The sequence below is a fragment of the Rhinatrema bivittatum genome, chromosome 6, assembly GCF_901001135.1.
Source record: "Rhinatrema bivittatum chromosome 6, aRhiBiv1.1, whole genome shotgun sequence".
NCBI classification, from domain to species: domain Eukaryota; kingdom Metazoa; phylum Chordata; class Amphibia; order Gymnophiona; family Rhinatrematidae; genus Rhinatrema; species Rhinatrema bivittatum.
Window position 1 is genome coordinate 265321468 of NC_042620.1, and position 16301 is coordinate 265337768.

General features: G+C 46.3%; 1 protein-coding gene across 2 annotated transcripts in view; it reads left to right on the plus strand.

The window, feature by feature from the left end:
* The window catches only part of SH2B1 (SH2B adaptor protein 1), a 74726-nt gene that overhangs the window by 33674 nt on the left and 24751 nt on the right, over window positions 1-16301 (plus strand). For both annotated transcript variants that reach the window (XM_029607115.1, XM_029607114.1), the window contains exons 3-7: window positions 2185-2286; window positions 2500-2591; window positions 2759-2865; window positions 3090-3296; window positions 3561-3772. In XM_029607115.1, the coding sequence (XP_029462975.1) occupies window positions 2185-2286; window positions 2500-2591; window positions 2759-2865; window positions 3090-3296; window positions 3561-3772 (720 nt within the window). The remainder of the gene's footprint in view (window positions 1-2184; window positions 2287-2499; window positions 2592-2758; window positions 2866-3089; window positions 3297-3560; window positions 3773-16301) is intronic.

Genomic DNA, 16301 nt, shown 5'->3' on the forward strand with positions numbered 1-16301 from the left:
GCCATGATATATTAAGTCAGAGGAACTACAGAAAAGCAGTATTTTCTGCTTTTCTGTTAACTTTAGGGGCTCTTCAAGACTTAATGCCTGCTCTGGGGCAGGCATTAATTTTTGAGAGAGAAAATGCACGCGTAGGGTGCACATTTATGTTTTACATGAGGCTATTAGCTATTATCCACTTATCAACATGAATCTATATGTGATGAGTGCTATTAGCTACATGCTGGTTTGGATGCACGTTTTGGACACACTGATCCCCTTATTGCATAAGAGGTTGTGGATGCGCATTCAAAATGTGCAACTACCATGGGTTAACCAGTGCCCTAGCCTGAGCGCACAGTATTGCTTTGGCCTGTGAAGGTACAAGTAGTGGCTTTCTCTTGCTATAGAGGTTGTATTCAAGGTAGACAACTGGCTTCTCATCCAGACGTTTCTCGATTCTTGAGGGGTGCTAAGCATATTCGACCCCTGCTCCAGATTTCAGTTCCATCTTGGGTTTTGTTGTTCTTGGTGGAATTGCAGTTTGTTCCTCTTCAGGCTATTTCCTTGCACCTGCTAATGTTGGACAGCCTTTCTAGTTGCTGTTAGTTCAGCTCAGAGAACATCAGAGTGGCAGGTCCTTTCTTGCAGGAAGCCGCTCTTAATATGAAAGAAAGGGTTCAAATTTGTACTATTCTCTTATCGCTGCCAAAAATGGATTTAGAATTTCATTTAAATCAGTCTGTTTCCTTGCCGTGCCCCAGCAAATGAGCAGATTCCGATGACTGTTCACGTCTTCATTCCTTGGATGTGAGGCGTCTTCTTTTGAGAGATCTCAAGGTTACCAATGCCTTCAGGCATTCCAGTCCTCTTTGCTCTCTCTGATGTAATGTGGAAAGGTGAAGCAGCTTCTTGATCCACTGTGGCACCCTGTTTTAAAGTGGAGTTCGGCGCTCCCTTGCTGAAGCAGGTACGGGCTCATTCCTTGAGAACATGAGCGGTTTCTTGGGCAGGATTGTTATTGGTTTCTCCTTTTGGATATCTGTGAAGGAGTGAGTTGGTTGCCCTTGCATACCTTTCCTAAGTTTGGCTGGATATTAGTTCTAGAGAAGAAGCCTCTTTGACCTCAGTAGTGTTGTGAGGGGCTCGGGCTGCTTCCCACTCTTGTTAGGGAGTAGCTTGGGTACATTTCACTTGTTCTGCCTGGACTGGTCTGACTGGATGAAGAGGAAGGTGAAATTACTTCTTACCTGATAATTTCCTTTCCTCAAATACAGTCAGACCAGTCTTGGGCCCTGCCTAGGCTGCCGGTATCTTTCAGTGTACTTTATATATGTTCTGTGTAAGGCACAGAATGGTTATTTCGGGCATGGATTTGAAGTTCAGAAGTGTAGTGTGTCTTGCTACTTCACTACAGGTGAGTCATTTCTTCTTCACTCTCTTGTTTCTACTGCTGCTTTTATTCTAGATGTCCACCGGTTACCACTCCCCCCACCCCCTCAAAAAAAAAAAAAAATATAAGGAAATAACAAGTTATTGTTGTGGTGATTTTTTTTTTTTAAATTGAAGTTGTCCACAGTTAGACTATTACAGGAATACTGGCAGGCTGGGGGTCAGCATGGAGGTATAAAAGGAGTGACATCAGCATGCCTGTTGATCGTTATCTCCATCTGCTAGTTTGCGTACATAGCCCACTTGTTCTGCCTGTATTCTGGAAAAGGAAGTTATCAGGTAAGAAGTAATTTCACCATATGCATGGTTTTTACTAACTTTTTATTGGAAGACAGCCTTCTATATGTATAGTCCCCTCAGTGTGGCTCATTGTATCTGTTGTCAGAGAAAGGGCAGTTGCTTATCTGGAGCTGTCATTCTTTGCCAGTAGTATATTGAGCCACATTTCTCACCAACCTCCCTTTTAAAAGTTCAACTAAGTTATACCAGCAACTGAAGAACAGCAGGTTTGGTAGTGTAGGGGGAAACCACTGCACATGCTCAGAAGATTTTCTGTGTAAACCTCTGGAAAAGTTCCGAGTCTTAATGTGTAGTGGAAGTTGCATGACCCATTAGTGTGACTCATTGTACTGTTGTCATCAGAACAGTTATAGGGAAGCGATTCCCTTACCCTCATACACCTTGCTGACAATGGCTTTCTTTCCTCCTCCCACATTCTCACTTGTCTCTTGTTCTTCTCCCACCCTGTCTCAGTCTACAAAGGCTCGACTCAGTATTCTTTGCTGCGCTATCATGGATGTTCGTACCACCACACCCCTGGAGATGCCAGACAAGGAGAACACCTTTGTTTTAAAGGTGAGTCTGTACCACAAGGGCAGAGCTTGTGCACTTCTCCCTGGTCTCTGGCTCCTGCTCAATTGTTAAGTGTGTCTAGTCACCATGAAACCATATTGCTGGTCTAGTGCAGTCGCTGAATCCCTTCTTGCAGCTGATATCTTGGGATAATTTAGCTGTTTTCTTTTTTTCACATAGAATAGCGTCTATTTTTTTTTACTCTTACATAAACAGATGGAAAACTCACTAGAATACATCTTGGAAACTGTGGATTCTCTGCAGATGAGGTCCTGGCTGGCAGATATACAGGACTGCATGAACTCTGGGTGAGTGGTGAACTTCCTTGCTAAAAAGAGAGTGAGTTGGGAAGAGACCATCGTGTGTTTCATCTGCTCATGTGTCCACATAAATTTCACCGATATGCATACTGTGTAATGCCAAACGTCTGTTTTGAAACTTTTCACCTATTTTTGCCTAAATTTTGGTTGCATAGGGAGACCACTGACAGCCTGGATTTACCCTGTATGAACCATTCAGAGAGCATGCCCAGCCGTGACCTACCCATGATTCCCACTGAGAGCAGTGAACATTTTTCTCAGGGTGAGTGAGGAAAGAAATCCATTCTTAGCAGAATGTGCTACTTCCATAAATAGAAGATTCTTTTCTTTCTTTTTGCAGAGAATGTTTTGTATTTGTTTTTTATTGCTAGAAAGAATATTGAGGACTTCTGATGTCTCTTCTTCCCACAGAGAGCTCACCCTCATTGGGAGGGGAGAGTCTTGCCTGTCACAAGTGATTTTTCACCCTTGTCTGTGTCTCTCTAGGTGCCTATGGTGGCCTCTCTGACAGACCCTCGGCCTCTGTATCACCCAGCTCAGTCTCCATAACTGCCTCCCATTTTGACTCAATGGAGTTGTTACCACCCGAGCTGCCCCCAAGAGTCCCTATTGATGAGACTTCCGACAGATTGCAAGGGTCTTACCCTCCAAATCCACAGCACACGCCCTTCTCGGACACAATTGATGCGGCAGGTATGACCGAGAGAATTGTCCGGATCGGATAATGAGTTGGTGTTGGCGTTGTGGAGAGCAGTAGTGGGTTCATTGCTAAGCTTGTTGAGAGCAGGGATGGGGTGAAGGCTGTGGTTTTGTGTTAAGTGTATAATCTTGAGATAGTTAGTTAATTATTCAATAGTACATGAGGATTACATTGATCTTATGGAGGCATAATAATGCACCTCAGGTGGAGTAACTGCCCATACTCTTCCCCCCTTTTCTGTTCTTTCTGCGCTCCAGGATCATTCCTTTTTCAGGGGGAGCAAGATCTTGGGGATGGTGAGCACCCTCTGTCGGAGTACCACTGGTTCCATGGCACACTTTCCCGGCTGAAGGCAGCACAGCTGGTGTTGGCAGGAGGGGCAGGGAGTCATGGTGTTTTCTTAGTGCGCCAGAGTGAGACACGCCGTGGAGAATATGTGCTTACCTTCAACTTCCAGGGGAAAGCAAAGGTGAGTAGCAAGGGGAGTCTGTTTTAGAGCGGTCACCGAGTATGACCAGGGCAGTCTGTGAGTGACTGGGGTGGTCTGTTCGTAGGTGACCAGGGCATTCTGCCAGTAAGTGATCAGGAAGATGACCTTGACATTTAGAATGAGTGGGTGCATTACCAGGATGGTTTGCCTGTTAGTGATCTGGGTTTGACCAGGGTGATTTATGAGTAATTGAAGGATTGTGTGCTCTTCAGGGGTAAGAATTTGACCAGTGTGGTCCATTTGTGATTGATCACAAAGAAAACAGTCTATGTCCTTGTCTCTGTTTTTGTTATACTTTTCAGCAGTTAGTATAGCTGTGTTTAAAAAAGGATTGGATAAGTTCTTGGAGGAGAAGTCCATTACCTGCTATTAAGTTCACTTAGAGAATAGCCACTGCCATTAGCAATGGTTACATGGAATAGACTTAGTTTTTGGGTACTTGCCAGGTTCTTATGGCCTGGATTGGTCACTGTTGGAAACAGGATGCTGGGCTTGATGGACCCTTGGTCTGACCCAGTATGGCATTTTCTTATGTTCTTATGTTCTTATGTGTGAGAACTACTTCTTATGGGAGTGTAACTGATATCAGCAGCTTCAAAGCAGAAATTGCATTCTAGTACTTACTGGCCTTCTTCTGTGGGTATAGGCCTGGGAAGGACTGCCGAGCTCTCGCACAATGCTCAGCCTTGAGTTCCAAAGTGTGGGGGGGGGGAAGTCTGCTCAGCAGCTTTGCAAACTCAGTAGCAGCTCCGCCTTGTGCTTCAGTCAGACCAGTGGTGAAGGAAAATGCTGTTCTCCATGTATGAGCTCCCCACAGCCATTATTTAGGCAGGTGGACCACACAATTGGGTCCCATGGGCATGATCTTTAAGCCAGGTTTTGCAAACTGTAAAACAGACACCTATAGGACTCTAGAGACTTCCTGTTTCTTACTGTAAATTTATATTTGATCTACAAAACTGTTTGTTTCTGGACAGATTCTTTAAGACAAAAATAATGTACGAGACGCAAACTTTTCTTGACAAAAAAAAGGATGTTAACCTAATTAAAAAAAAAAAAAAAAAGGATTATTACATAATTTGGCCAAGTACTCCAGCAGTTTCTCCTCTTTGGACTTAAGCGTCCTAGATCGCTCCTTAATTAAGGCAGGACCTCCTATTCAGCTTCCCTGAACCCTATGTTTCCAGGGGTAGTCTGGACTGTGGCAAGTCGCACCTTTCTGTTTGAAGAGTTGAGCTATCCTTTGTGATCAGGACAAACTTTACATTGGCTGGTAAGAGCAAACTTCCTTACAGGGAGACGCTGTGTTTATGGGATCAGGTCTCAAGTTTCGGAGGCTGCATCATTTGGTCTGCTATGTGTAGAGTGTCTTAGACAGAGAGCTTCTGAACCTTGAGGAGATAAGAAAGTGAAATTACTTACCTGCAACAGGGGTTCTCCATGGACAGCAGTACAAAACAGCCACAGAAGTGGGTGATGCCATCGTGGGAAAACAATGCTGTCTCTTCTAGCTCCAAAAGTACTGGAAAAACTATGAGAACATGCCTGCTCCTTCCTGTGCTATTGCCATTGCATGATACCACCTCAGTTTTTCTTTAGTTAGATCTAGTACTTCAACTTCTGGAAGGCGAATGGGATCGTGTGGCTGTCTTGTACTGCTTTTCATGGAGCATGCCTGATACTGGTAAGCAACTTCGCTTACTTTGTGGACAAGCTGTACAAAAAGCCACACAAGTGAGAACTCTCAAGCCCAGGGATGTGCATTTTGGCATTTATTTTAGAACTGTGTATTGATAGAAATTTAATGCACTTCTGAGATTACCGAGGAGTCCAACTTAATTTCTAATTGTTAAACACACATTGCCCTAGTAATTGCTCCTCCTTTGACTCTCTTTTTATGCAAGCACTATTGCTTTTCAAAAGTGTGTAAGGTACCCATATCACTGTTCTGCAAATTTCTTGAGGAGTGGCTCCATTTAACAGAGCAATTGTAGTTGCTTTAGCTTGCAGTTGATGAGCTGAAACTGAATGTGTCAAGGAAATGGAAGCTCTTACATAGCAAAATATGGATTGTGAAATCCATGAAGCCAGTGTCTGTTTTCCTACAGGTTGGCCCTTTCTCTTTGGACCAAAGGATGCAAGCAGTTGGGTGCTTTTCTGTATATCTTCTGTTTTGATCTACAGAAAAGCAGCACCTTTCCAAAGTCTAGACCAGGAAGAGATGTATGTGTGGCTTGGGAAAGAATACAGGCAGTGCCACTGTCAACTTAAGATGAAATTGAGTTATGATGTTTTGGGAACTTTGGATGGGTTGGAAAAGAAACCTTTGAGTAGGATTGTGGGAAAGGAGCATTTGTTACAATGCCACTTAAGTCGAGGTGCCATCTGCAGTCCCTCAGTATTTCTCTCTCCAGCAGATGGTGGAGGTGCAAAGCCTGCAGTCTGACCTTTTAATAAAAAAAAAAATTTAAAAAAGGCTTTCTGTCTTCACCTTCCAGAAAGTAGTTAGGCCCTGGTGGGGCCATCCCTTCTGGGGCTTGAGACTCTCGAGCAGGGGGTCAGGGACCCTGTTTTTGCTCTTATCCCTGGCTGGACAGGGCTGATACCCAGGGGTCACCAGAGCCTGTTGCCTCTTCACGGAGCCTGCTTCATTATTTCAGGAAAGTGCCTCTTTCTCTTTTTTTTTATTTTAATAAAACTCTAACACGATTTTTCTTTCCTCTGCCCCTTATTTCAGCAGACGGCTCGTAGAATGTTGGTTTCCTCCTTACTTCGACTCCTTGCTGCCTCTTTCCCTTGCGCCACGGTCTGCCCGGACACCACTTCTGGTGCAGCCTGTTCGACCTGCAGGGATGCGCGGTCGAGTCTTTCCCACGCCAGCCTTTGCTCCTGATGCTTCCCCCGGGGGGGGGGGGGGGGAGGGACTGTCGGGCAGCAACGCGGACGGCACGATCAGTGCTCGCTGCGACTTAAGGAAGCTGCAATCGGCACTGTTGGCTCAGCGGAACCGGCTGTCGGCTCAGTGGGAACAGCGGCTATGTTATCACATTTTCGTTCAGCCGCACAGGAGAGTAGGGACCTCCCTCCCCCTTTGCCTCCAGAGGTTCAGGCCTCTGGGGGAGGTCATCCGGACACTGGAGGCCCTCTTGGGAGCGATGAGGACCCCGGGGCTCAATCTGATACATCCTTTTCTTTTTTCCTCCGATTTCGTGCTTTTGCTTCATAAAGACTATAAAGCTAGGAAGGTTGCACGCTGGGGTCCTGATAGGGAAGCCTTGGGCAGCCCACCAAGAGGTCGGGGCCCTTGGTGTCCGGTGGCTCCTGAGGTCTTCAGCTTCCCCGGCTGACACGGATTCTTCCTCTGCCTCCTCTGAGAAGGAAGGAGCCCAGGATCTGGAGCAGACCCTCATGCAGGGAGCGTCCCTTGAGGGTGATCACCCTAAGGTGGTGTGCTTATTCCATAAGAAGGAGCTGAGCCCACTTATTTCAGCAGTGTTGGAGAAATTGGGCATTGAGGTTCCATGGCAGGATTCCGAGCTGGGAGTGGTGGACCCGGTCATTGTTGGACTCTGGAGTCCAGCAAAGTCCTTCCCGTTCCATTATTCCAGGAGTGGGATACTCCGGTTTGAAGATCAGCAGAGCGATGGACAGATTGTATGTGCTGCCCAAGGAGGCGCTCGACCTGCTCAAGGTTCCCAAGGTGGATGCTGCAGTTTCTGCGGTCACCAGGAAGACAACATTCCGGTCACTGGCTCCGCAGCCTTAAGGGATCTTCAGGACAGGAAACTGGAGGTACATCTCAAGATTTTTGAGATGTTGGCGCTTGGGCCACTATGTGTAGCAGTTTCATGTTGCGAGCTGGTCTTTGCTGGGTTTAGCAGCTACAGTGTGACTTTTTTGTCTGAGGCTCTCCAAGCAGAATGGCTGGAGGCCGTCATAGCATACAGTGCTGATGCATTGTATGACCTTCTCAGGATCTCTTCTTGGATGATGATGTTGGTTTTGACCAGGCGCTGCCTCTGGTTGAGGAATTGGTTGACTGATGTCTCCTCTAAGGCGCAGTTGAGATCTTTGCCTTTTAAGGGAAAATTGCTCTTCAGCAAAGACCTTGAGGAAATAATAAAGTCCATATGTTTCCTGAGGACAGGCCAAAAGACAAGAGCTTCCCATCTTCCTGTTCCCACTTCAAAGGGAATCTGAGGTTCCGGGGATCCAGACCCTCTGGTTCGCCTCCGAGACAAGTCTCCAGTTGCCAACATTCCTAGTCTCTGTCCTTTCGAGGTCATTACCTGGCAGAGATGGCCCTTCCCAGGGAGGAAGTGGTGCCAAGTTTTCCCAATGAGATGAGGCTGGTCCACTCCTCTGTCCCACAGATAGGCCACATCTCTATTTTATGAGTAGGTCCTAAATGTGATAAGACACTGTTATGATTTAGAGTTTGCTCATCCGCTAAGAGACCGGTTTTTTTTTTCTGGTGTCCCTGTTCTCGTACCAGGAGAAGGTGCTGGCAGTAAGGGCCACCGTCCGACATCTGTGTCAATTGGGAGCCATCGTCCCCATCCCCCCCCTAGATGAACAAGGATCCGGCCGCTACTCCATCTATTTCATTGTTCCCAAAAAGGAGGGCATGTTCTGCCCAATCCTGGACTTGAAAAGAGTAAAAGTGGCTCTGAAAGTTCCTCTGTTCTGGATGGCAACACTGCAGTCCGGGATTGTGGCAGTACGCAAACGGGAGTATCCGGCCTCTCTGGATTTGACCGAGGCTTATCTGAATATCTGGATCAGATCAGATCACCAAAGATATGAGATTCATGATTCTGGGTGAATACTTTCAGTTTTGTGCTCTCCCCTTCGGCCTGGCTACGGCACCCAGGACTTTCACCAAATTGATGGTCGTAGTGACTGCGGCTCTCTGAAGGGAGGGTGTTCTGGTTCATCCCTATCTGGATGCTTTGTTGACCAGCAAAGTTGGAATCCCTTTGCCGGAGGGCAGAGGATTTGGTGCTCGGGCAACTCCAATCGCTTGGGTGGATTGGCAAAGTCTCATCTGGTTCCTTCCAAGTGTCTGGAATTCCTGGGTGTGCTGTTTGATATGAAGACAGGGAAAGTGTTCCTTACTGAGGAACAGATTACCAAGCTTCAGGCTCAAGTTCGAGGATTGTTAGACAAATGAGTTTCCAAGGTTTGGGATTATTTACAAGTGCTTGCGTTTATGGCTTCTACCTTGGAGTTGGTTCCATGGGCTTTCGCTCTCATGAGGCCACTGCAGTTGGCCTTACTGTCTCGCTGGGACCCGTTATTGGAGTGTTATCAGCTACCTCTCCTTCTACCGGAGTCTGTACGGTTCATCTCTTTTGAGGTGGCTCCACCGGGACATGTTGAGCTGGGGAGTGGATCTCGATATCCTGATCTGGACTGTCATTACTACCAATGCCAGTCTTTTCTGTTGGGATGTGGTATGCCAGCATCAGTCGGCGCAAGGCTGCTGGTCTTCAGAGGGAAGCTTCCTGGTCCATTAATCGTCTAGAGACCAGGGAGATGCATCTGGCCCTACTAGCATTTCTCCCCTTGGGGAGGAGCCGGCCTGTGAGGGTCTTGTCGGACAATGCAACAGCTGTGGCTTATATCAATCGCCAGGGTAGCACCAAGAGCCATTCAGTGATAGAGGAGGCCTGACGTCTGGTAGATTGGGCAGAACAGCATCTGGAGCATTTGGCTGTCTCACACATTGTAGGCACAGGCAATGTGCAAATGGATTTCCTGAGTCGCCAGCAGCTGGACCCCGGAGAATGGGAACTGTCCGAGGATGCTATGTCCCTTGTTCGTCGTCTGTGGGGGACCCTGTGCATGCACTTGATGGTGACCTACCGAATTGCCAAGGCACAGTGTTTCTTCAGTCGAAGACAAGAAAGAGGAGCAGAGGGGGTAGATGCCTTAGTTCTACCTTGGCTGAAGGACGTCCTGTTGTACATGTTCCCTCTCTGGCCTTTGGTGGGCAAGATTCTACGGAGAATAGAGATTCATCTGGGCCCAGTGATTCTAGTTGAGCCAGACTGGCCACGACATCCATGGTTCGCGGACTAGGTCAACCTAGCAGTGGACAGCCCCTGCGGCTCTCCCATCTACTGTGAACATATTGCATCATTTGTTTAGATCAGACAGATCGATTCTATCTAGCGGCTTGGCTTTTGAAAGGTGGCGGCTGAAGGAAAAAGGTTATTCAGATGTAGTCATTGCTACACTCTTGCAATCTAGGAAGACCTCCACTTCTCTGGCCTATGCGAGGATGTGGAGAGTTTTTGATTCCTGGTGTTTCAGTCGGCGGGAAGACCTGTGGCGACCGTCTGTGGGACATATTTTGGCCTTTCTTCAAGACAGTTTGGCAAAAGGGCTGTCCTTTAATTCTCTTAAGGTTCAGATGGCGATGCTTGGCTGTTTCCGAGGCAAGGTTCATGGGTCATCGCTTTTGGCTCATCCGGGCGTAATTTTCTTCGAGGCGCTAAGCATTTGCACCCTCCTGTCCAGCAGCCGTGCCCATCCTGGAACCTTAATAAGGTCTTAAGGAGCCTATGTGCACCCCCCTTCGAACCTTTGCAGTGCGCCACAATGAAGGATCTGACTTTGAAAGTGGTCTTTTTGGTGGCTATCTGTTTGGCGCATAGAATTTCTGCTCTTTCCTGTAGGGAGCCCTTTTTGAGAATCTCGGATGAGGGGGTTTCCTTGCAGACGGTACCTTCCTTTTTACCCAAGGTGGTGTCTTCCTTCAACCTTTAATGATTCTGGCCACTTCTGGATGCTGTGAAATTAGTTGCTCTTGTATATGACAATGGTAAGCAGCTAGGGTACTCAAATGATTTTTAACTAAATTTTGTTTTGAGATCTGTCTGCGAGAGGCATGGAAGGTATTGTAGTATTTTATCTACGGAATAAGAGGATCTGCCTTTTTTTTTTTTTTTTTTAAACACTAGATGGAAAATCATGTCTCTTTACTATTGTAAAATTTCCTTGTGCTTAGTTTTCTTGCTATCTATACCTTTTTCTCAAAACATAAAGGATGTAAGTGTATTATGTAGCTTTCAGCATCCATGCTGTTAGTGCCATTGATTGTAGGTTTGGATGTAGCATTGAGTTGCTCAATTGGGATATGAGATCTGAGATGATAGGAAGACGAATAGGATTTGAATGAGTCAATTTTATTACAGCTGGGAACAATACTTGTTGAGACCAGTATAATACTATCAGAATTATAGTTGCCTCATCTTTTATTTTTGATTATTTGTTGGGTGTTTTTTTGGTTTTTTGCTATTAGTGTGATGGGTGCATAAAGGAATTGCATTCCCCAGTTTATCAGGATAATGTTTTGGGCTCACGTGTTGTCAGCTTTCTCAAGCAATATTTTGGGAGTTTTCTATTCCATGGGGTTGTAAAAAGATCCATTTCTGGGGTTCCTGAGATCTTGAAAAGGTGATACAGTACTCTGTTGATCTCCCATTTGTGAGGCTATAGCCACCTGTTTAAGCTGTCTGCCACCATATTTTCCTTTCTGGGTAGGTAGCCAGAGGCCAGAATGATTTCTCTATGTATTGCCCACAACCAGATCTTGAGGGCCTCGGAACAGAGTTTCTCTGATCCTATACCGCCCTGTTTGTTTATGTAGAACATTGCTAATTGATAGTTCAGATTTGCCCGGACAGTCAACTGCATTTTTCATCTCTTGAACATCTTCAGTGCTTTGTAAATCACTCATTTATAAGAGGCTAATATGTGTTTTGCCTCTATTTCCCAAGCTCATTGCCTACCTATACCTCTGAAATGTGCTCCCCAGCCATGACTGGATGCATTTTTTTTTTTTTAACGTGACCTACTGCTGGAGTTGTGAATGAACCTCCAAGTCTGATATCTTTGATCTTTCCAACAACTCAAGTACCTTTTTAGTTAGTATGTGTTGAGAACTTTGAAATTTATTTATTGAAAATGTTGATCCCATTGGCTCCTGAGGGTCTACTGTGGTTGTCACACATGCAGCCACCATGTTTTGTTGACAGTTTTTATTCTCTTTTCTGGAAGATTGCTCCTTGTATCGGTTTTTGCTCAGGAACCAGTGGCCATTTTGTAGGCTCATAGGAGCCAGGAGGCTGTTTCAGAGCCTTGGGACTCCCCTCCTCCGCTATTTTCTGTTGACTTAAGACCTGCTGGTGGCAGGGAAGGGAGAGGGGACCAGCGGGGATGATGGGCAGGATAGGTCCTCTTCAGATTCAGAGTAATTTTCAGCAGATTTCGTCCTGCTTCTTCATAAGGCCTATTTGGCCATGAAAGAGGCAGGATCCAGGCGGCCACTTCCCAGAAAATCTCCTATGGCTAAGAAGCCTTGGTGGGGGTGGGGGGGGGGGAAGAGCTGGCGGGCCCTGGAAGGATCCTGCATCTCCTTGGGCTGGGACGGTCCACGACTGAGGACGGGGCCACGTTGGAAGAGTCGAATGTGCCCAGTCAGTGGTGGAATGGTCCATTGGACCCGGATAAGGTCCTGGTCAGCAATTTTAGTGGATCCTATGCAGAATTTGGACAGTGTCCTGATTGCGGAAGGTGACGACCCTTGGGTGGTCCAGTTGTTCCACAGAGAACAACTAGGTCCACTGATTCCCCAGGTGTTGGAGTTGGGGATTAAGGTCACGAAGGAAGATTCAGACAATGAGGGGGGTGAACCTGGTCCTAGTGGGGCTGTGGGGCCCCCCTACAGCTTTTCCTTTGCCCAGGAAGGTGAAGAAGTTGGTGGATTGGGAAAAGGAGTCTCCCGAAGTGGGCCTGAAGGTGGCCAGGGCAATGGCTAAGTTTATATCCTTTGCCGGAGCAAACTCTGGAGTCTTGGAAGATTCCCAAGGTGGATGCCGTAGTATTTGCGGTGACCAAGAAGACAACTGTCCCGGTGGCAGGTTTGGCCACTCTAAAGGCTATCCAGGATCAGAAGCTGGAACTTTTGTTGAAGAGGCTGTTTGAGGCTTCGGCCTTGAGCCTTCAGGTGGCGGTCTGTGGGAATTTGATGCAGAGAGCCTGCGTGTGCTGAGTGCAGAAGGCGCACAAGAAGGTGCCAGGGATGATGGCGGAGTCCGCTCAGGCTGCCTGTTTGGAGGTGGGTGTGGCCTATGTGGCAGATGCCCTCTGACATGATTTGGCCAGGAATATGGTCTCTGCGGTAGCAGCACAGAGGTGGCTGTGGTTGCAAAACTGGTCAGCGGATATGTGGTCTAAAGCCCGGCTGTCTAACCTTCCCTTCAAGGGCAAGTTCCTCTTCATGAAGTAGTTGGGGGAGCAACTCATGAAGTAGTTGGGGGAGTCAAAGGGCAATAAGTTACCTGAGGACAAGAAATACAGCAAGAAGTCCTTTTCCCCCATGTACTCGTTTTCAAGACGCAAGAAGATTTCACCTGAGCAGATCCTCCTTGTCTACAGCGCAAAAGCAGGAATCTGGCAGGCAGCTGTCCTTTCAGCAGCAGTGTAGATCTCCTCAGGATGGTAGTTCCCAAGGGGGGAGATGGAAATAAAATTGGCCACTGAAGGTGGGCAAGTCCACTCCTCTCTGGAGGCAGTTGGAGGGAGGCTGTCCCTCTTTTACGAGGAGTGGACCAGGATCAAGTCAGACTGGTGGGTGATGGAGGTGATAAGAGATGATTGCAAGGTGGCTGAAGGAGGCTATAAATTCAGCTTATATATGTAAGTTTCGTCTAGCTCCAGAAGAGTTGGGGTGCATTCTACTAGGGCACAGGCAACTTCCTGGGCGGATTGTCGGTTATCTCCGCAAGAGATTTGTTGGGCTGCAACATGGTCTTCTCTTCACACTTTTACCAAACATTACCACTTGTTTGTGCGGTCACCAGAGGAGGCAACTTTTGGGGGTAAAATGTGTTGTGTGCAGGTCTTTCTGGTTCCCGCCTAGTATAGGGGAGCTTGGGTACATCCCACTTGTCTGCACTGATCTGGGGTATGAACAGGAAAGGAAAGTTTTGTTCCTGTAATACCACAGATCAGTCCAGAGACCTATCCCCTTGTTTCGAAAGACTTCCTCTCTTCTGAATGCTGTTGAGACAGTATGTAGACAGATATTTATTTATTTATTTATTTAGCATTTTTATATACCGACATTCTCGATACAAATATCAAATCAGGTCGGTTTCCATAAAACAAAACTGTCGCGGTAAGGCGTTTCAATAAATGGAGTTTCTGAACATAAGAATATAAATATTAAATAGACAACATATATGCAAAGTTACTGAAGTGTACATAGGTTAATATGTTCCTTGTTTTTAATCAAGGGGTCCTAGTTATAGAGGGCTCCAACTGTATTCTCTCCTCGTCCTTAGTTTAGTTGGGAGTTTAATTTGAACCTCTTGGCTTGGGTACAGGTCAATACTGAGGGGACTGCAGGTGGCACTCTTGGATATGTAGCAGGGCCTCAAGAGTTTTTGTTCTCTACCTTCATCTGCTGGTAGGGATGCAAAACCCACTTGTCTGGACTGATCTGTGCTCCTATAGGATTGAAAATTCAGGGAAGAACAAACTTTCCTATGGGCCTGCCCTGACATCTGACTTCAGCCCGTCAGTATTCTCCATCTCCAGCAGATGGTTGACATGCATTTCCCTTCGGTGGGCGGGGTTTGCCTGTGAGTGAAAAGAAGGAATCAAAAGGAGATAACGGAAAGACAAGACTTCTGTATAGCATCACTTGCCTCCTGAGGTGATACTGTGCGGTCCCTTAGCGTGGTGTTAGCTTGCTTATTGCGGCGGTTACTACCCTAAACCAATTAAGCCTGATACTTCACTTTGAATTCATATACAGTGTTGCTCTCTGCTTCAACGGCAGGGGGAAATGTGAAAAAGAGGATTTACATTCAGACAGCATCCAACAAAGCATTGATCTGTGCAGTCTGGGTAAATAAGCATTGGGGTAACTTGCTTGATGCGGCGGTTACTACCCTTAACCATTAAGCCTTATGATTCACCTTTTGATGCAACTCCAACATTATTCTCTGCATCAACGGCAGGGGGTGGCAGGAAATTCAAATCAAACAGTTACCAAAAAGGGCCCTGAACGCAGAGGGGAACCCGATGTGAGCAGGGCCAGCCGTGGCACCAGTGTAGCCGGGACGCGCAACAAGGAGCTACCACCCAGGAAAAAGATCCAGGTATCATAGTGGATAATACTTTGAAATCGTCAGCTCAGTGTGCTGCAGCAGTCAAAAAACAAACAGAATATTAGGAATTATTAGGTAGGGAATGGTTAAAAAAAATGAAAATATCATAATGCCTCTGTATCACTCAATGGTGAGACCGCACCTTGAATACTGTGTACAATTCTGGTCGCCGCATCTCAAAAAAGATAATTGCGATGGAGAAGGTACAGAGAAGGGCAACCAAAATGATAAAGGGGATGGAATAGCTTCCCCTATGAGGAAAGGCTGAAGAGGTTAGGACTGTTCAGCTTGGAGAAGACGGTTGAGGGGGGATATGATAGAGGTCATTAAGATCATGAAAGGTCTTGAATGAGTACATGTGAATCGGTTATTTACACTTTTGGATAATAGAAGCACTAGGGGGCATTCCATGAAGTTAGCAAGTAGCATATTATTTAAGACTAATCGGAGAAAAATCTTTTTACTCAACGCACAATAAAGCTCTGGAATTTGCCGCCAGAGGATGTGGTTAGTGTAGCTGGGTTCAAAAAAGGTTTAGATAAGTTCTTGGAGGAGAAGTCCATTAACTGTTATTTTTTTTGTATAATATTTTTATTGCATTTGTACAAACATTATGGGTTTAGATAGAACATCCATAACAAGAACAATAACAGAAAACAGCACCTGAAACATATCCGCTACTGCATTTGACAATCTTCCACGTCTTTGACACGGAACATGAAGCGTAATAGTTTCGGTAACTAAAAAAAAAAAAAAAAAAATTCAACAAACGTTCCATCGAACCACCCAGTCCCTCCCTCCCCCCACCCTATAAGTGTATGTTGAATGCTACAGCCAATGTACTCTCGTGGCCTCTAAGCTTTGTGGTGTAGTGTAATGGAATGGAAGGTGATGTATCCTTGGGGGTGGCTTAAGCATGGTCCCTGAGATTGAACTACTGACCTGGGTCCGTAGTGGGTCTTAGGTATGCATTTAAAGGTTTCCATACCGATTCAACTTCCACTCGACGCTTAGCTGAGGTGTGACTAGCGCTGCTGAATTCTAAAGTATACAATTTAATAAGGAGTGTGAACCAATGTTCATGGCTGGGGGGGTCCCCTCCTACCCATCCCGTGAGAATCACCTTCTTCGCTATCAGACCTGCTTTACATATGAATTTGTGGTCCTCCAGCAATGGCTTTAAAGAGAGCATCGGTGTCACCCCAAACAACCACCACATAGGATTCATCGGAAGATGCTTCCTGAGCAGTTGCCCACATGTTCGTGTAACTTGTACCCAAAAAGCGTACACCACTGGGCAGGTCCAGAAACAATGGGAATAG